Here is a 17,520-nt window from a genome sequence, read left to right on the forward strand (position 1 = left end):
TGTAGAAGGGAAATGTGGCACAGTTAATGTTGACCATTGCTTGATTTTTGTTTTTATTAATTTTAATTTATTTTATTTTACCCCCCTCCCCCGCCATGTTCTCCGGCGCCACCAATAGGTCGAATTATAGGTGTGTTTATGCACTTGAATCGCTTGCTTTATTTATTTATTTATTTATTTATTTATTTATTTATTTATTTATTTAATTATAATAATTTACAACTGGAAGGTTTCCACCACATTCCTACAGCAAATTATAAACAATTATAAAGGTTAACATGCATGCATAAATTGTTATGTTTAGCTGTTAAGTATAATTCGTGAGGTCTGTCCAAAAAGTTAGGTTACAATATATGTAATCATAAAAATGAGTGAAATCTTTTTCTTATTTGATTTGTTGTTCCAAAGAATTTTCGAGGAAATTTATAACCTATAATATGTGCAACCACAAAACAAATGAGTTCTACTTTTCAGATGATTCCTGTGAAAAAGTTTATTTTTCATTGACATTTAGCAATCATTTAGATGTACATGTTTCTGGGATTATATATTACATAATATTTTATCTGCAATTCATTATTTTGTTTTATATGTAGTATCTAAAACGTAAGAACCGAAACTTTATGGCAACTGGCATCTACAAACAAAACATTCCCATAAAACTTCCCACGATAGTTTTATTTTGCTGCTGTAGAAACATAAACTAGTCTGATTCACCGAGTGTTTCTTTGAGGTCAGTCACTGTCATACTGTATTTTTTACAGAAGCGGGTTTCCTAAAAAGCTGACAAGTTTTTGCTGGGTATATTTGTAACAGAGGATCTTTAGGCCAAGTCTCATAAAAGTTAAATGAGATGACACAGAGGTTGTGTGTGGCATTGCTCGCTCTTCTGTAACAGGCTTTCAAACCCAGTATCCAAAAGCCTGTGGGTAGAAGATGACCACCATCTGCACCATTTTTACTGTGGACAGTTAGGGGAGGACTTTCTCTAATAGATTGAATTGACTTTGCTGTCCCAACAGGAAGTCTTTTCAATATATCATAACACAATACCAATATTTACTTTGTTTGTTTGCTTTTTTTTATTACTGAGTTCCTTGTTATATTATAATCAGCTTTTTAAATGTCATTTGTTATTTTATTTTCTGATTTTTGTTTTTTAAGCTCATTCATTTTATATTGTTTGACATTTTTATTTTCATGTAAATTTATATTCTTGAGTATTTTACCTTATAGCTATTTTTGTTTTGTCATGTTGTATTATGTCATACTGAGCTATTCTATTTAATTTAAGCAATTCTGTCTTAGGTTACAGCTGCTCTACACTCTCAGAAATAGAGGTACGAGAGAAGAACATTTTTGTACCTATAGGTACATTTTTTTTAAAATGTTCCCTTAAAAGTACAATACTGGTCTTTAAAAGTCCAGAAATGCCCCTTTAAAGGTACAATTTGAAATAAAGTACAAATCTGTACCATTTTGACCTGTACTGCAGTGACAGTGGCAGAACGTGGTAATGGGTCAGCATGGGAAAATCTGGATGGGCCTGGTTAATTGTAAAATTCATATGAGATGTGAGTGTGCTCATAAAAGCTACATGTTATAATCAAATCTGTTGGTCCTCTCCTCTGTACGTAAATTATCCTATGATGCAAAGAATATCTGTAACCTACCTTTGTGTAAGTTATGTTAAATTATATTTTTTTTTAAAAACACACAATGACATGCAGGCACAACCAAATGATGTTAAAAAAAAACTGGTCCATTTCCATTTTATTAAGTTCCAGTTATAATTTTTTAATGTTTTAAATCTTTCAAAAACGTGAAATCATTTTACTGTTATGTTTGGCCATTTACTTTTTTGCTTTTACTACATCCTAGAATTGTTCATTAATTGTGAGGTTTTTATGGAATTTGCAACATCAAGTTAAACCGAGGTTCTTTGGAAGTTAAAATGTCAAGCAGATTTTTATGTTACGGTGACTACATTTTGTAAGTTACAAATATAGTTCGCCAAGACAGCATAACTGTTTCTAAACAATTGCGCATTAATACCACAATGTTGTATTTCCATGTATCAAGTTCGCAACGCGCATTAATCCCAAAGGCTGAAAAGCCAGCAGCGATGAGTGCTCCGCCTCCGCGCTGTCTAGCGTTGGCACAGAAAATGACTCTCAGGGGGTTATCGATGGAGGAGCTCCTTAAAAAGTTGATGGAAGAAGGCGTTGATGTGTCAGACGACGAGGCGCAAAGGTTTAGAGGTAAGTCGGGTGTGATTTTGTGTTTTTATAAAAATTACAACGTGTAATTTTACAGTAGAGTTAGCAAAAGTCCGAAGAGCTAGCTTTAACATGGGTGAATGCTAGCAGTTAGCTAAGTTTTAAACAAAGAAAGGTACAAATGTGGACTATTTAGACTGTTGGTGGAATGTTCAACGTCTGTCTGCCCGCCGTATTCCAGTGTTTTATCAATAAATAGTCAGTAACCGTGTACAACAATGTAAAAAAATCAATAATTTCTCAAAACATGCTAGTATGTAAATATAGCTATTAACAAAAATGTTTTCTAAGCAAAATTTATCGCATCTAACTTGTTTCCCGCTCAAAGGGATTTTAAACAATGGTGGAAACATGCTGGTCGGTATTCTCTTCGTCCGCATGGTTACTTGTTGCTTTCTGTTCCATTTGCCCGAACTGAACTTGGTAAAAGAGCTTTTGTCCATTTAGCACCCTCGGCCTGGAACAAACTGCAGAAGGAATGGAAAATGACTGAATTCATTTCATTAAGTGATTTTAAATCTAAACTACGAATCCTTGAGGCCAAGTCCATAACATGCAACTGTTTCAATTAGATTGATTGTCATTTTAACTGACTTTTTATTTTATTTGAATTTTATTTTTATTTTATTTGTATTCTTTCACTTATTGTTGCATGTGTGTTGTTGCTGCCTGTGTTTGAGTAATTTCTGTAACTGTGAGACATCTGCTGCTGCCTATCTTGGCCAGGTCTCCCTTGAAAAAGAGGTTTTTAATCTCAATGGGATCTTCCTGGTTAAATAAAGGTTAATAAATAAATAAAGTACACATTTGTACCATTTCACCTACTTAGTGGGATTTGGGATTTTCGAATATGAGAGCTGTAAGCTCTGTGCAGGGACACTGTCTGCAACCCAAGAATTGTTAAGATGATTGGGGAAACAGCTAATGATTTTTTTTGTCTCTAAATCTGATTATTATTATTTTCTGTACTAACTGATTAATCAATCTGTTTATTAGCTTTAGAATTTTTTGTTCAAGGGTTAAAGCACTTTACATTTATCTCCAGTCTGTGTCTTTAAACATGTCAAAAGTTTAAATCCTCAATGTAAAATGTCATTCTTTTGTCTATTCTGCTCTTTTCATTTCCAGTTGTGTGATGAGGTTGATTTAATGCATCCCTGCCAAGACAACATCTGTCGCCGCTTTAGCAAAAACTTCACTGCTGTTCTTCAAATGACCAAGGATTTGCCACTGAAGAAGGTCTACATGGAGGCAAGAGAGAATGCACTGGCTGAAGACATTACAGGTGCTAATTTGACCTCATACAAATAGTAAATTTTGTGACAATTCATTTGCTCTCTCTTCCAAAGATAATTGATGTACCATAGTGTCATGTGAAGAGCATGTTAATGGGAATTTGCATGCTATCAAAATCTAATGAAGTGCATTTGCATCTGTATGACCTAGGAATTGACTTCAAGGGGGCACTTCTCTTGCCATCCATCTTCAAGGAGAAGATAGAAGATTTCATCATCCTTGGAGAGGTAAATGCATGATGCATAGCCTTTGGCCACAAGTTTCATTCTCGGTGTTTTGTTGGCATGGAGCTGAATTCAGCTGCGGTTCAGCATCACAGCTAAGCTAATGTAGGGGAAACACTGCTGTTAATCCACAGTGCTGCTGTGCTCTTGGGTTTTGTCTGGTGTTTATATAGATAGATAGACCTTTATTGTCCCCTTAGGGAAATTCTTCTTCACAGGTACTGTCACTGTCAGGGGTGATTGCTTTTGCCCTTGAATATTATGTCAAACTTTAGCAGCTTATCAAACACTACCACAACAGTCATTAGTCAAGAAGCTTTTTGTTTGGAGTAGGGGCCATGTTTACAGGTTATCAGAATAGACAGTTTTGTTTTGCAGCAAATAAAGAAGGTAATTTGAGGAATCTGTTGAAAATCCACTTGGCACATATTGCTTAAACATACTGTATACTAATGTTTTTCTTCCTCTTCTGCAGAATACTCCCACGAGTCCATACCCAACCATTCGAATGAAGGATAAGAGTTGGACAACTGCCCTCTTAAGACAGTGTCGCTGTGTTGTAACAGTTGAAGGAGTGGATGTTTGCTCGTGCCGCTCGCTGGATGAGGCCTACATCTCAGCATTCTCCACCTTCTTCGTGTTCAACATGACCTACCCTGCATACTTCAAGAAAACACTTGTCTTTCTTCAGAACTGCATTGTCAACATAGGAGACCAGGGAGACAAACCCCTGCCAGTAAGTGTCACCAGGGTACTTAACCAACTCTATTAAATATGCCCCCACCCAAGTGTCACTACCTTATTCACTACCCAAGGCTGATTTTGATGTATGGTCCTCTTCGCCCTTTGTGGTGTATGGGATATGAAAGCAAGCATCAATATTTCAAAAATCTAGCGAGTAAATGCAAAAACTTTGTAAACATCACTGCAACTCTTAACAATCGTCATCAAATGAAACAGTGCTGGGAGTTTTCTTCAGATAAGTTGCTTGTTGACTTTGAACATTCACTCAGCACAAGTGTCAGTGTGCCATTTTCATCTCTGCCAGGTGACTTACAGAATGCTCTGGAAATGAACAAAAGTTTTACAGATGTGCATTTTCAGGATAAAGTGCTTCAGTGTGTGTCTGCTATATCTGTCAGCAGTGTCAAATATGAACTTGAGGATGTTTTTGTAGTTGGCCATGTACACACTAAAGCCATACCTATATTCCTTAAAATCAAGTATATTTTGAATGTTGATACTTGTTGGGTATTGTGTGGGAAACTGTTACTTCCTTGCACTTATGAATGTCATTTCCATGCTTACCAAGTGGCAGTTGACAATGACTGGATCCTGTTCAATCCAGGAAATGAATTAGACTTTCAAGCTCTAGACACGTATTTAGTTGATGATAGGCTGTTTGTGTCCTTGAGGTATTCTGTGTGACGTGATTGCAAGCACATTTTCCATTGTGTTCAGGTGTTTAATGTCTTTATGTGATTGTTTACTTTTTCTTTCTTTTTTTTTTTTTTAAATGAATGTATTTTTCTTGACATGTCCTATGGCAATATACGAATGTAATCAAGGATGTATTTCTGTGGTTGTTTAAATGCTTTGATGTGATTGTATTATCGAAAATAAATGGTTAAATAACCAAATATTTTGGACTATTGGGGGTACATTTTTGTCTCTTTAGGTACGAAATAGGTTGTCGCTGGGGGGGTACCCTCATAGGTACCCTATTGTACCCTTTTCAAGGGAACATTTCTGTACTATAGTTTCAAGGTACATTTATGTCTTAGGAAAGTACATGATTGTACTTCAGATGGTACAATTTCATAAGGTACAAAAATGTACCAAGCCTAAAGGGTACAGAAATGTCCTTCAAAAAGGAACACCCCCAGCGACAAGCATTTGTACCCTTTTTGGTACACTTTGGTACCCCTATTTCTGAGAGTGTAGCATAATTTCCCTTCTGGGATGAATACTGTAGTATCTTATCTTAAATGCCCTTTAACCTTGCTGAGTTGCTAGACTCCCTTATCATCGCTGTAGCTTTAATGGTTGACAGTTCTTTAAATGAGCATGGTATTCACATGGATGCAGGGGTCTCGAAAATTAAGATGTAATCAAGAGGAACTGAGCAATACATGAATCAATGTAACATGTCATGATCCATTTACTCTGAAGGGTCTGTTTGGTAAAAATGAGATATTATTTAAAGAAAAATTAAAAGATATGTTATGAAAATGAGTTAAAATGTATTACATTTACACTAGACATCCATGAGCCAAAATGTGTCCAGTGTGCTAAGCAATCAAAATTAAGTGCCTTGTGTCTAACTGCACTCGGCCAGTAAAATAACCACCACATGCATGTTTTTCAGTTTGGAGTGTTTCTAAACCCATTAAATCCGACATGAAAATAACACTGTCCTCAGTTAAACTAGTCAAGATCACAGTTTTTATACTATGCAAATCCGTCCTGCATCAGGCTTGCATAAACCAATGACCGGGGGGATATAGGTTATTTTAATAATAATAACAGATAATAGATGGATATAGGTTACTTTAAAATGAAATACAACATGCAAAACTGCATATCGCTAATGCCTCATACTGGGAAAACGTGTGTTTGCTTGTATTACTGAAATATATCCCCTCATCTTACTTACTGCCATACTATACTTACATATCTTACTGTCTTGGAGCAACTGTGACCACATAATTTCCTCAGGGATTAGTAAAGTATTGTGAGTCTGATTCTGTTCCATTAAATCCTCTCTCATCTAAACTCAGGGCTGGGTTTGGGGGTTTTTTGTTTGTTTTTCTTGGAGACTCGCAGGGTTCTGCAGGACACTGTGTAACAGCTGTGGTTCAAGTTCGTTATTGCAAAAGATAACTGTTATACTGTTATGCAACCTGGAGAAGAGCGATAGATAGGAAGAAGCACGTTTATTTCTGAAGATTTAATTTTGAAAATAAAGCGGAAGTGACGTAGACATCCTTTAACTTAGTTTTGGTTGTAGCTATGGGGTTAGGGTTACTGCTTCATTATTGCAAACATTTTAAGAGATACTTATTATTCTTAACATCTTAACAGATACTCTGACCTGTAACTATCGTAAAATGCTTCGACCGTAAGTAGACACCGTTCGCACATGCGTGGTACCGATCGGATTTCCGGTACGGATCGGGTAGTGACAAGCCACTTTAAAAGTATACGCGTGTACTGTAGCCCACTTGCTTCCACCAAATGGACTGCTGGATTGTGTCTGCTCTCAGCTGGTTTATACCAGTTTATTTACTCATCCATTTACTCTGCTTCCTTTTCGCGGATGCAGACTTCACTCTCCTCTGGGCAAGTCTAGCGGGGCACAAGCCAGGTGAGTCAAACGAAACACACCACATGTTGTCTTCACCTTCTTGTTTATAACGAAGGGAATCCGTCCTATGAGGGGACAAGCACGGGTAACCTCTCTGTTTGTGATTGATCGGTTGAACTGTCAAAGAACAATAAGTTGATTTTATAAGGCTTCGTCTTCAACTCAGATTGACCTCTGAACTCTTTAACGGCAAAACGTCATTTGTGTTTAGAAGATAATGTGTGCCATGCTAACTTTACTCTGATGTGAGCCTCAGCAGAACACACAGCTTCTTATATTATATAGACATGTAATCATACAACAAATTCCGTATAATGTTACAATATGCACTTAATAATTTCTCTGTATGAATGTCAAAAGTCTTCCATTTTAGTGCACTGGAACATTTTCTGAACAGTGACCACAGGTAGTCAACAAAAGTACTAAAGGCAAAACTATCCAAGAGTTCAAGAGTCTTCTGTGAAAAAGATAAAATAAGTAATAATAATTTTGGTGAAAGTAAGAGCATACAATAAGAGTGCCGTATTCAGTTAAAACAAAATCAGGCAATCTTTATGACTCCTCTGTTGCTAACTGCTAAGTGTCGTAAAAGAAATTCGCCTTGTTGACTGTTGTGGTTTGTGTCAACCAGAGAGGAAGCTGAAAGGGCTGGTGGTGTGGATCACTGGAGCATCCAGTGGTATTGGAGAAGAGCTGGCCTACCAGCTGGCAAAGTGCGGCTCACGTCTCATCCTGTCTGCCCGCCGTGAGGATGAGCTACACAGAGTGAAACGCCATTGCTTAGGTAAGATAAATTAAAATGATGTTGTTATGTATTCAACATCCGTGCTTTAACTTTTTACCTTTTCAGTCAGTTCGGTTGCAACTGGGCATTAGCTTGATTTCAGTTCAGTGTTACTTGCTTGTGATCAGCTGAATCATTTTTATTCTTTTATTTTCAAGAGACCTCCAACCTTAAGGATGACGATGTTCTTGTTCTTCCCCTTGATTTGCTGGAGAGGACATCACACGAGGAAAGAACAAAAACAGTTATTCGCTACTTTGGGAATGTAAGGCTTAGTTCTTAGTTTCATTACCACATTAATATTTCCTGACGCCTGCAACTTATTTAAAAGATGCTGGTTTTAAACCAGGAATCAAACAATGACCCAATTAAAATTCTATTTCACCAGATTGTAGATTGATAACTTTTCAAGTCACGTCATCTTTCTGCACTTTTTTTATCCTATCTTATTTTTTCATCCCTCATCAGATTGATATACTCATTAACAATGGCGGTCGAAGTCAGCGCTCTCTGTTCTTGGAAACCAGCGTGGATGTGTGCCAGGCCTTGATGGAGCTCAACTTCTTAGGTACGGTCTCTTTAACCAAGCAGGTGCTGCCTCACATGACGCAGCGAGGCAGGGGGAGCATCGTGACTGTCAGCAGCCTAGTCGGCCTCGCCGGGGCGCCTCTTGCAACAGGATACTGTGCCACCAAGCATGCTCTTCAGGTGATGCGATTTCTCATGACTCTGTGGTTTGAATTTAACTCATTTAATGTAATTGAATGTTTGTGCATCTCGTCTAAACTTAGCATTAGTTATATATGGGGAACAAAGGAAGGGAAAAAAAACTATTACCGGTCCCAACTGGGTAAGTGGTGTTGCTGTATTTTCCACAGGGTTTTTTCAATGCCCTTCGACCTGAGCTGACTGATTATCCAAAGATACTAATTAGCATGGTGTGCCCAGGGCCAGTCCAATCACAGATTATCAGCAACGTCTTCACAGAGGAGCTAAACAAGGTAATGCATTTTATTTGCTGTTGCGATTTCACATTTGTGACATAAGTGCTTTTTGAGAACGTTTGCTTTCAGTAACCATTTTTCCTTCCATTACGTAAAGCCTGTGGCATCAGTTGGAAGCCAGGAACACAAAATGCCAACAAGTCGCTGTGTGCATTTAATGCTAGTGGGAATCGCCAATGGTGTCAAGGAGATGTGGATTGCACAGCAGCCCTTCCTCCTGTTTTACTACGCCTGGCAGTATGCTCCTACGTTTGCCTGGTTCATCACAGACCTGCTGGGAAGGAAGAGAGTTCAAAATTTTAAAGCTGGTGTGGTACGTACATAATATGCACAGGGTGTATGTAAAAGATGGGTGTAGCCACCAAGACAGCATGCCTTGGCCTCTGGACTCGGAATTCTGAAGGCATCATGTTGATTTTTTTTTTTTTTTGCGCCAAAAGTGAACATATTTAGATCAGAGGGTGAGGATATTGGCTCAAGTTAGCAACATGCTAATTAGTGATAAATAGCAGACTAATAAAACTAATGCACAAACTGACAGGCTGTACATAATAGCAGGGGATGTTAAGCAGCACAGACCCAGTTAAGAGGTCCAGTTCAGCTCCCCGTGTCTGTAAACCTGTCAGTCAAAGCATTCAAACCCCCAAATTTCAGCTTGATAAACAGGCAGAGCAAAACATGTTATGAGGGGAAACGGGCTATAGAGACTTTGCTGTAGATGTGTTTTTTCATGGCTGAGCTTGGTTATTGGGTACATAAAAGGTTGATGAGGCCATTGCATGTCATCCATTAGTTTCTGGAGTCTGCACTCAAGCATTTTTGATGCAACCATGTTTTATTATATTTATATATAAATTAATATAAAGCACAAAATCTAAAACTTGTGTCTTATATTGTAGGGTAAAGACCACACAATAATAGATCCTATCTTCTTGCCCTGGTTATGCAGTTGAGCCTTATTTGTGTCCTTTTCACTCCCTGTCATTTAAGTGTGTGAGAATTTTAAAAATGTCTATAGCTCATACATAGAGTCCAGACCTGCTTTAATTCTTCATGGCATAGATTTAACAAGGTGCTGGAAACATTCCTCAGAGATTTTGGTCCATAGTCACATGACAGCACCACACAGTTACTACACATTTATTGGCTACACATCCATGAGGTGACTCTCTGGAGTCCACCAAATCTCAAAAGTGCTCTATTGGGTTAGGATTCAATGACTGCAGAGGTTGTTTGAGTACAGTGAACCCCGTGTCATGTTCAAGAAACCAGTTTGCGTTGATTTGAGCTTTATGTCTCAGGTTATCCTGCTTCAAGCAGCTGTCTGAAGATGCGGTGATAAAAGGGTAATACTCAATTGATCCCAAGCAACCCAAATATCCATCCTTTTATTTTCTTTACACCAAACTCTGACCTTACCATCCAAAGGTAGCAACAGAAGTTGAACCTCATCAGACACGGCAACATTTTTCCAGAGTTCTGTTGTGCAACCTTGGTGAGCTTGTCTGAATTGTAGCCTCAGTTTCCTGTTCTAAGCTGACAAGAAATGGCACCCGGTGTGGTCTCCCTATTGTGTCAATGGGGCATTTTCACCCGAGGAACTGTAGCTCACTGCATATTTTCTCTTTTTCAAACAGTTTCTGAAATACGCTTACCAGCTACATTCATACATCTGCTGCATTCAAAGTTACTCTAATCACTTTTCTGCCTCATTCTAATGGTCTGTTTGAACCTCAGCAGGTCATCTGAATCTTCTTTACTTGCCTAAACTCATTGAGTTTGCTACCTTGTGATTGGATGGTTAGATATTTATGTTACTGATCAGCTGACTAAAGTGGCCAGTGAGTGTAATTATGTCAGTATTTAACGGAGAGGGAGGAGAATGCATATAAATTGCACACTGGACCTTAAATATAAAGAGGTTAATTTACAGAAAGGTCATTTTGCAGCTGGGTGGCCGTTGCTTCAGAAGGATCATTTTGAAACAGAAAGAGCCTAAAAAAACATGAATAGCATAACAGTGAAATCCCTGCCTATAAAGCTCGTCATCTTGTGACCACCTTGAAAAAAAATTTTTGTTAAGATGTACAAATATTAACAGCATGTCTATTTGGACGTTTTCCTTTAAATTATTTTGATTTGATTCAGGGAAGTAGAAAATCAGTGCTGACAGCCGCACTCTTCCTTTTGCAGGATGCAGACTCTGCATACTTCACTAAACCAAAGACCTCCTGAAAGCTGCGTCCTCAGGAAGAAACACTTCAATGTGTTCCTAAAGTTGGACTTTGGATTTTTTTTTTCCATCCAGAAGGAAGAATTCAAGGACATGACTGTTTAAAAGCTCAGTTTAAAAGCTCTTCTTGTCTCAGACGTAGTTAGTCTGTTTTTCCCCTGGGTTTTTTTTTTTTTTTTTTTTTTTTTTTTTTTTTTGGCCTAAAGAATGATTACAGATTTGAATGACCTTTTGGATGACTAATAAAGTTTACTTTAAATTTTCTTTTGGGCCAGGTTGTTTAATGAAACATTAAACTGCTGTTTGATGAGCGATTTTTTTTTTTATTTTTTATTTTTTTATTGTAAGCATATGAAAGAGTAGAGGACTTAGAAAATTTACACTTCCTTTAAAGGGACAAGTAAAATTATCAACACAACATCACACCAAACACTATGCAGATACAGCAAGACCCAATCCAATGCACGTCTTCATAGAAGCTTAAAAATCCTTGTGAGGTTATTCTTTCACAAATCTTCTTGTAGGAGTCTTTGGAATCACGCTTGGGCACTCATACTCAGACTTCACCTGAATAACCAACCGTCTAATGAAATAACGTTCTTAATAGCCTACCAGTTTTGTCCAGGCCCTGGAATCACAATTTTAATGTGATGAGACTAAGTCTCAATTTTAGCTGTTTCTAAATCATGGTGAATTTACTGACAGTCACCTGTTTGTGTTTCATGCACTTTGCAGCTTCAGTTTTAATTATATATATTTTTAACATGTTTCTGAGACACAGAAAAACAACAACCACTATGTAAGTTTCAAAGACTTTTGAAATTGGTGTAAATTCTTGACCCTTATTCTTCATAACCTCTGAAATTCTTTGTGGCAAGCTTGATATCAACTTCCTTCCTATTGGTGTCAAGATTGACTCATAGTTTAAAAAAAAAAAAAGGCCTCAAAGACTAGCTTCTTACAATGACCAGGGAGCAATTTGATGACACTTTGGTGCATTTTCAAGCATGATGGAAAACCATGTCTCTAGGCTAAAGTAATATTTAAATGGTTCAAATATCATCAAATTAACATTTTGGATCCATACACAAGAAATATGATACATTTGGTCTTTTGGGGTAAAAAGTGGGAACCCACAAGTTAATCAGCTTTGAACTCTAACAAGGCAGGAATGGATCCCAATCAGTCGAGAAACCACAGAGTGTTTTAAAAATTATGAAGAAGAAGAATAAAGACTTTAAATATCGCTCTCTAGGTTTAAATTTGAAAATACTAGAGAGGAAGTGATTACACAAGTGGTTACACTTTAACCACCTCTCATTATAGGTTGCGGTGTAGTTACTTAAATCATAAGTTTGTTGGTTGTGCATGTGTGTTGTTTTACAAGGAATGGAGTCCTGCACTGTATCTGCACTGAGCTGCTTCATAGCATTTTGTTTACTTGTCTGTTTAATTGGCTTCATTTTCGCGGATGCAGACTTCACTCTGCTTTGGGCAAGTCTGACAGGGCAAAGGCCAGGTGAGTGAAACAACCATCCCCCAGCACTGTGAGAAGTTTCTTATTAATAAAGAAGGGGCTCAGATTTGTGATCAAATGTGTATCTCTGCAACTGTTGGGGACAGTAAAAATAAAAAATGTTAATCAGCAAAGGCTAAGTAAGGCAAATTTTGGAAGAGATCATACATTTTTCTCTTATCAATTATTCACAAATGTTTTCGTATCAGGGAGCAGTGGCAGTCACAGGAGGCCTCTTCAGAGCCTGTTGCTGTTACTAAGTGCAAAGTTATCCTAAAGGGAAAGCACAGACTGTCTGTCAGCCAAGGGTTTGTTCTAAACAGAAACACATTTACTTAATAAAACAATCTTTGATAGCAATGCGGTGATTTTTGTGAAGCTGAAATGTGATACCTTAAAGAGGGAAGTTGTGCCCAAGGATCACTGTTAAGGACAACAGCTACAGAGAGCTAAATTAGACTGAAAACCTGCACTGAGACCTGAAGTGTGAATTCATTCTGTACTGTGCTGTACTGAAGGGGATAAAACCGGGATTATACTGTACCATTATAACTAGGCCTGCCATGTTAATGTGTAAGCAGGAGTTTGATGTTGTAGCTAGTCAAATATAGGTCAAACTTTAACTATTTTTATGCTGTTAGATAGTTTTGTAAGGAGCACTTTAGTCTTCACCATAATTAGAAAGTAAAGCATGATGCATAGAGTATCATTAAAACTTACAGGAATCTGGCCTCTTGTACTTGAGTGTAACCAGTGGTTTCCAACTTGTTTTAAACTTTCTTTATTTCCATTCATGAAGACATCTCTTGATTTGACAGCTTAGCAATGATACACCTATCTCTTCGAGAGTTCTCTTGACTTGTTTAGATGTTACTGAAGGGAAAAAAAGGAAAGGATACTGTGACCAGCCACTTTAGTTTTCATCTGTGGTCTTTCAGGCCTTTTTGGTATTTTTGAGATGGCCATCCTTCCATGCACACCCTGGAAAATTTCAAATCAACAGTTAACCTAACCCCACTAATTGCATGTTTTTGACTTGTGGAGGGAAGCTTCAGTACCTGGAGAGAACCCATGCAAACATGGGCAGAACATGCAAACTCCACACAGAAAGGCCCCCACCAGATGGTGGAGTGAAACTTTATTTCCTTTTTACCGATGTACCAGATTATGGATTTGGCTGCTCCTTAGGTTTTTGCTATCTCTCTGAAAGTTTATAAAGACCAAAGAACTGTAGCAGGAAATGTTGACTGTTGTGGTTTGTGTCAACCAGAGAGGAAGCTGAAAGGGTTGGTGGTGTGGATCACTGGAGCATCCAGCGGTATTGGAGAAGAGCTGGCCTACCAGCTGGCAAAGTGCGGCTCACGTCTCATCCTGTCTGCCCGGCGTGAGGATGAGCTACACAGAGTGAAACGCCATTGCTTAGGTAAGATAAATTGTTTTAAATTGTCAAATTATATCAAAGTAAAGTGGATTCCAGCCAAAAGAAACCCACTTAATGTGAAGGAACACTTAAGCTTGGGTACATGGACGTATATGGAGTATAACACATTAATAACATACTAGGTTTCCATATGATGTCAGTTATAGTTTGTTCAGTTTTACTCAAAAGTGACTAAATGAATGCTTTTTGTCCTTTATTCTTTAAGAGACCTCTGAACTTAAGGATGAGGATATTCTTGTTCTTCCACTTGATTTGCTGGAGAGGAGGTCACATGAGACAAAAACAAAAACTGTGATTGGGTACTTTGGACACGTAAGCTCACTGCAGTTGCTCATAGTTTCATGAATTTTTTTGTTGTTGCATTAACAACTCATCTATAACATTCAAATACTGGGTTTGATTTACATAATAGAGACCACCTTTGTCTTATTTTAAAGACATCCTTTAATGGATGGTTAGTTTCACTTCACTTTGTGGATGTAGTTTATTTTTTCATTATTCAAGTCATTTTCTAAGAACCTGTGACAGTGTGTAAATTCAAGACTTTTTACTTTAACAAGGTGTAGAAAACCTGGATATGTATGCCATACATGAAAAAGGGCTAAGGTAAAATATAGCAAAACGTATTTCCAGCTTTTACTGCAAAACCTTCCTTTTGTAGCACATGCAGAAGTCAGTTTGGAACCAGCATCCAAAATCTGTATCCTTCAGCATTAATGGTGTGCTGTCACAGATATGCTTGTTACCTATGCTGTGTGCACCAATGCAGCCCCAGATGCTGACCTTTGGACTTGGTTCTCACAGTAAGCTTGGTTGTCTGTCTCCTTTTCTAGCCTGAACCATGTGTGGCACCCACGATTTCCAGGAACTATTTCAAATTTGGATTGATCAAACTGCAGTTTTAAATCCCCCTGTTAGCTGTGACATGTTCCACCACTTTTAAAGCCTAACACTGTTGTGCCCCTTTTACAAAAGCAGATCTACTGAGATGTATTCCAGCAGTCATCATCTGATCAGAGCCTTTTAACTGTTATTTTAAATCCACATGCACCATCTCTTCTGAGGTTGTAAACTCTCAGATAGCTACTCTGTTTTAAATGTCTGCTGAAAACAATGTTTTTTCTCCATAAACATTCACCCTCACAATTGTGATAGTTTTGATGAGACATGTGTCCTCTATTCAATAATAATAAAAAGACTAAAGCTTCCACTGAAACTAATAAAAACTAAACTAAAACTAAACATTTTCGCACAAAAAAAACTAAACTGAAACAACAAAATCCACTCTGAAAACTAACTGAATCAAAATAAAAACAAATTAGAAAGTACAAAACTATAGGTAACTGAAATAAATGAGATTTCAGATGTTCTTTTCTATCCCTCATCAGATTGATATCCTCATTAACAATGGCGGTCGAAGTCAGCGCTCTCTGTTCTTGGAAACCAGCGTGGATGTGTGCCAGGCCTTGATGGAGCTCAACTTCTTCGGTACGGTCTCTCTAACCAAGCAGGTGCTGCCTCACATGACGCAGCGAGGCCAGGGGAGCATCGTGACTGTCAGCAGCCTCTTTGGCCTTACCGCTGCGCCTCTTGCAACAGGTGCCTCTGCTAGCAAGCATGCACTTCAGGTGATGAGATTTCAGAAAGGAGATTATGACCATTTTATTTCTCTTAATTCTTTTCAACTAAATGTATTAGTTGTTGGCTTGTGGGAACAGATCTGGATCTCTGCTGTATTATCCACAGGGTTTCTTTAATTCCCTTCGAACTGAGCTGACTGACTATCCAAAAATACTAATTAGCACAGTGTGTCCAGGGCCCGTCCAATCACAAATCGCCAAAAATGCCTTTACAGCAGAAATAAACAAGGTATTTTTTTTAGTTGATATGCCTAATATAACCATTTCAAAGCTATGTTTTAAGTAACAAGTTTTCCTCTCATTACTTCAAGCCTCCACCCACAGTTGGACATCTGAAGAGGATGCCAACAGATCGCTGTGTGCGTTTAATGCTAGTGGGAATTTCCAATGGTGTCAAGGAGATGTGGATCTCTCAGCAGCCCATGCTCCTGCTTTACTACACCTGGCAGTATGCGCCCACATTCGCCTGGTCCGTGTCCGACAGGTTGGGCAGAAAATGGGTGCAGAATTTCAAAGCTGGTCGGGTAGGTACAGAAAGTTTTTATGGTGCAAAATTCCCTTGTAGATATATTATTTACACATTAGTGTAGGTCTGAGAAATTCAAACATCACCATATTTTTACCAAATACTCTGATCAATATGAGTATATATTTGGGCTTTATGAGTTAGTAAAAAATCTTTTTTCATAATATTTGTTTTACACATTTTGACTTGGTCAGGAGCATGCAGGTGAACATGCAGCTTTTTTCCACTTTACTTGGGGCACATCAGATGCTGCCCTTTCTTTCTGCAACATTTGTGCTGCTGCAGTATTCTGCAAGGTTAGCTGTGCTAGATTAGACCTGAGACTGGTGGGTTCTCACTGTGTGAACAGGCTGAAAATACTTGAATAAAGTTGAACTATGTGTGTAGCGCTGTCTCTTAACAGCTGGGAGGCTCTAGCTTCTACTGACCTTGGTTGAGTCTAATAAGAAGAAGGCAGTGGCTAGGGTATGACAGTGAGCATGACTCCTTCCCCCTGGTGCTGACTGGATAACTGACTGACCAGTGTGTCTGGTGGCCTCTGCTGGACAGTGACAGCTGAGGGCCATGCAGAAAGGTCATGCCACTACTGGCTAGCCATTGTGGATTCACTTGCTTGGGATGAAGGAGGATCATTTTGGGACCAAAAGAAAAAGAGGAAACACTATAAAGACTTACAGAATCTAAACATTCCTCTACAGTGAAATAGTTGGGCAATGTAAGGGGCATGCTTGTGACCAATAAAGTATCTCAAGATTTACAGATGTTAACATGATATATATTCAGACAATTTTCAACCTTGAATAAAATAATTTTTCATTTTTGGTGCAAATCAAGTGCTGACAGTTAGCATCTTCTTTTCTAGGATGCAGACTCTGCGAACTTGACTAAACCGAAGACCTCCTGAAAATCACATCCTCAAGGGGAAATTGCATTCCTAATGTTGGACTTTGTATTTTTTTTCTCCTTTTTTCAAAATTTCTGCTTTCATGTCATGTCACCTTGGGATGGCTGTTGCGGGCGATAAACTGGCGATGTATAAATGAAATTGAATTGAGTCTTGAAGTAAATATTTAGAGACATAACTGGTTTGAAAGCTCCGTGCCCTCTTCCTATCTTAAATGAAATGTTTGTAACCAATAATCAACTTGTCCATTCTTCAAGGCTGTGTACCACAACAAGCTATAAAGACTATATTAAGAATGGCAATGTT

The 17,520-nt window shown here is 38.1% G+C and overlaps 3 protein-coding genes across 3 annotated transcripts; all 3 read left to right on the top strand.

Moving 5' to 3' along the window:
* The first annotated feature begins 2,149 nt into the window (after window positions 1-2,149).
* On the top strand, window positions 2,150-5,699 carry LOC308389234 (uncharacterized protein). Its single transcript, XM_080870467.1, has 4 exons — window positions 2,150-2,261; window positions 3,408-3,564; window positions 3,726-3,802; window positions 4,275-5,699. The coding sequence occupies exons 1-4, from the start codon at window positions 2,229-2,231 to the stop codon at window positions 4,569-4,571; spliced, it is 564 nt and encodes a 187-aa protein (XP_080726593.1). The 5' UTR covers window positions 2,150-2,228; the 3' UTR covers window positions 4,572-5,699.
* A 1,083-nt stretch (window positions 5,700-6,782) lies between these two features.
* On the top strand, window positions 6,783-11,380 carry LOC308389986 (dehydrogenase/reductase SDR family member 7-like). Its single transcript, XM_080871629.1, has 7 exons — window positions 6,783-7,166; window positions 7,798-7,950; window positions 8,109-8,215; window positions 8,419-8,658; window positions 8,829-8,951; window positions 9,052-9,267; window positions 11,148-11,380. Exons 1-7 carry the CDS (start codon window positions 7,037-7,039, stop codon window positions 11,187-11,189), a joined length of 1,011 nt encoding a protein of 336 aa, XP_080727755.1. The 5' UTR covers window positions 6,783-7,036; the 3' UTR covers window positions 11,190-11,380.
* A 114-nt stretch (window positions 11,381-11,494) lies between these two features.
* Window positions 11,495-17,453, top strand: LOC308389985 (dehydrogenase/reductase SDR family member 7-like). The gene is made up of 7 exons (XM_080871628.1): window positions 11,495-12,706; window positions 13,974-14,126; window positions 14,350-14,456; window positions 15,533-15,772; window positions 15,891-16,013; window positions 16,096-16,308; window positions 17,173-17,453. Exons 1-7 carry the CDS (start codon window positions 12,556-12,558, stop codon window positions 17,212-17,214), a joined length of 1,029 nt encoding a protein of 342 aa, XP_080727754.1. The 5' UTR covers window positions 11,495-12,555; the 3' UTR covers window positions 17,215-17,453.
* The last annotated feature ends 67 nt before the right edge of the window (window positions 17,454-17,520 follow it).

Source organism: Rhamphochromis sp. 'chilingali' (genome assembly GCF_963969265.1).
Source record: "Rhamphochromis sp. 'chilingali' genome assembly, chromosome: 21".
NCBI classification, from domain to species: domain Eukaryota; kingdom Metazoa; phylum Chordata; class Actinopteri; order Cichliformes; family Cichlidae; genus Rhamphochromis; species Rhamphochromis sp. 'chilingali'.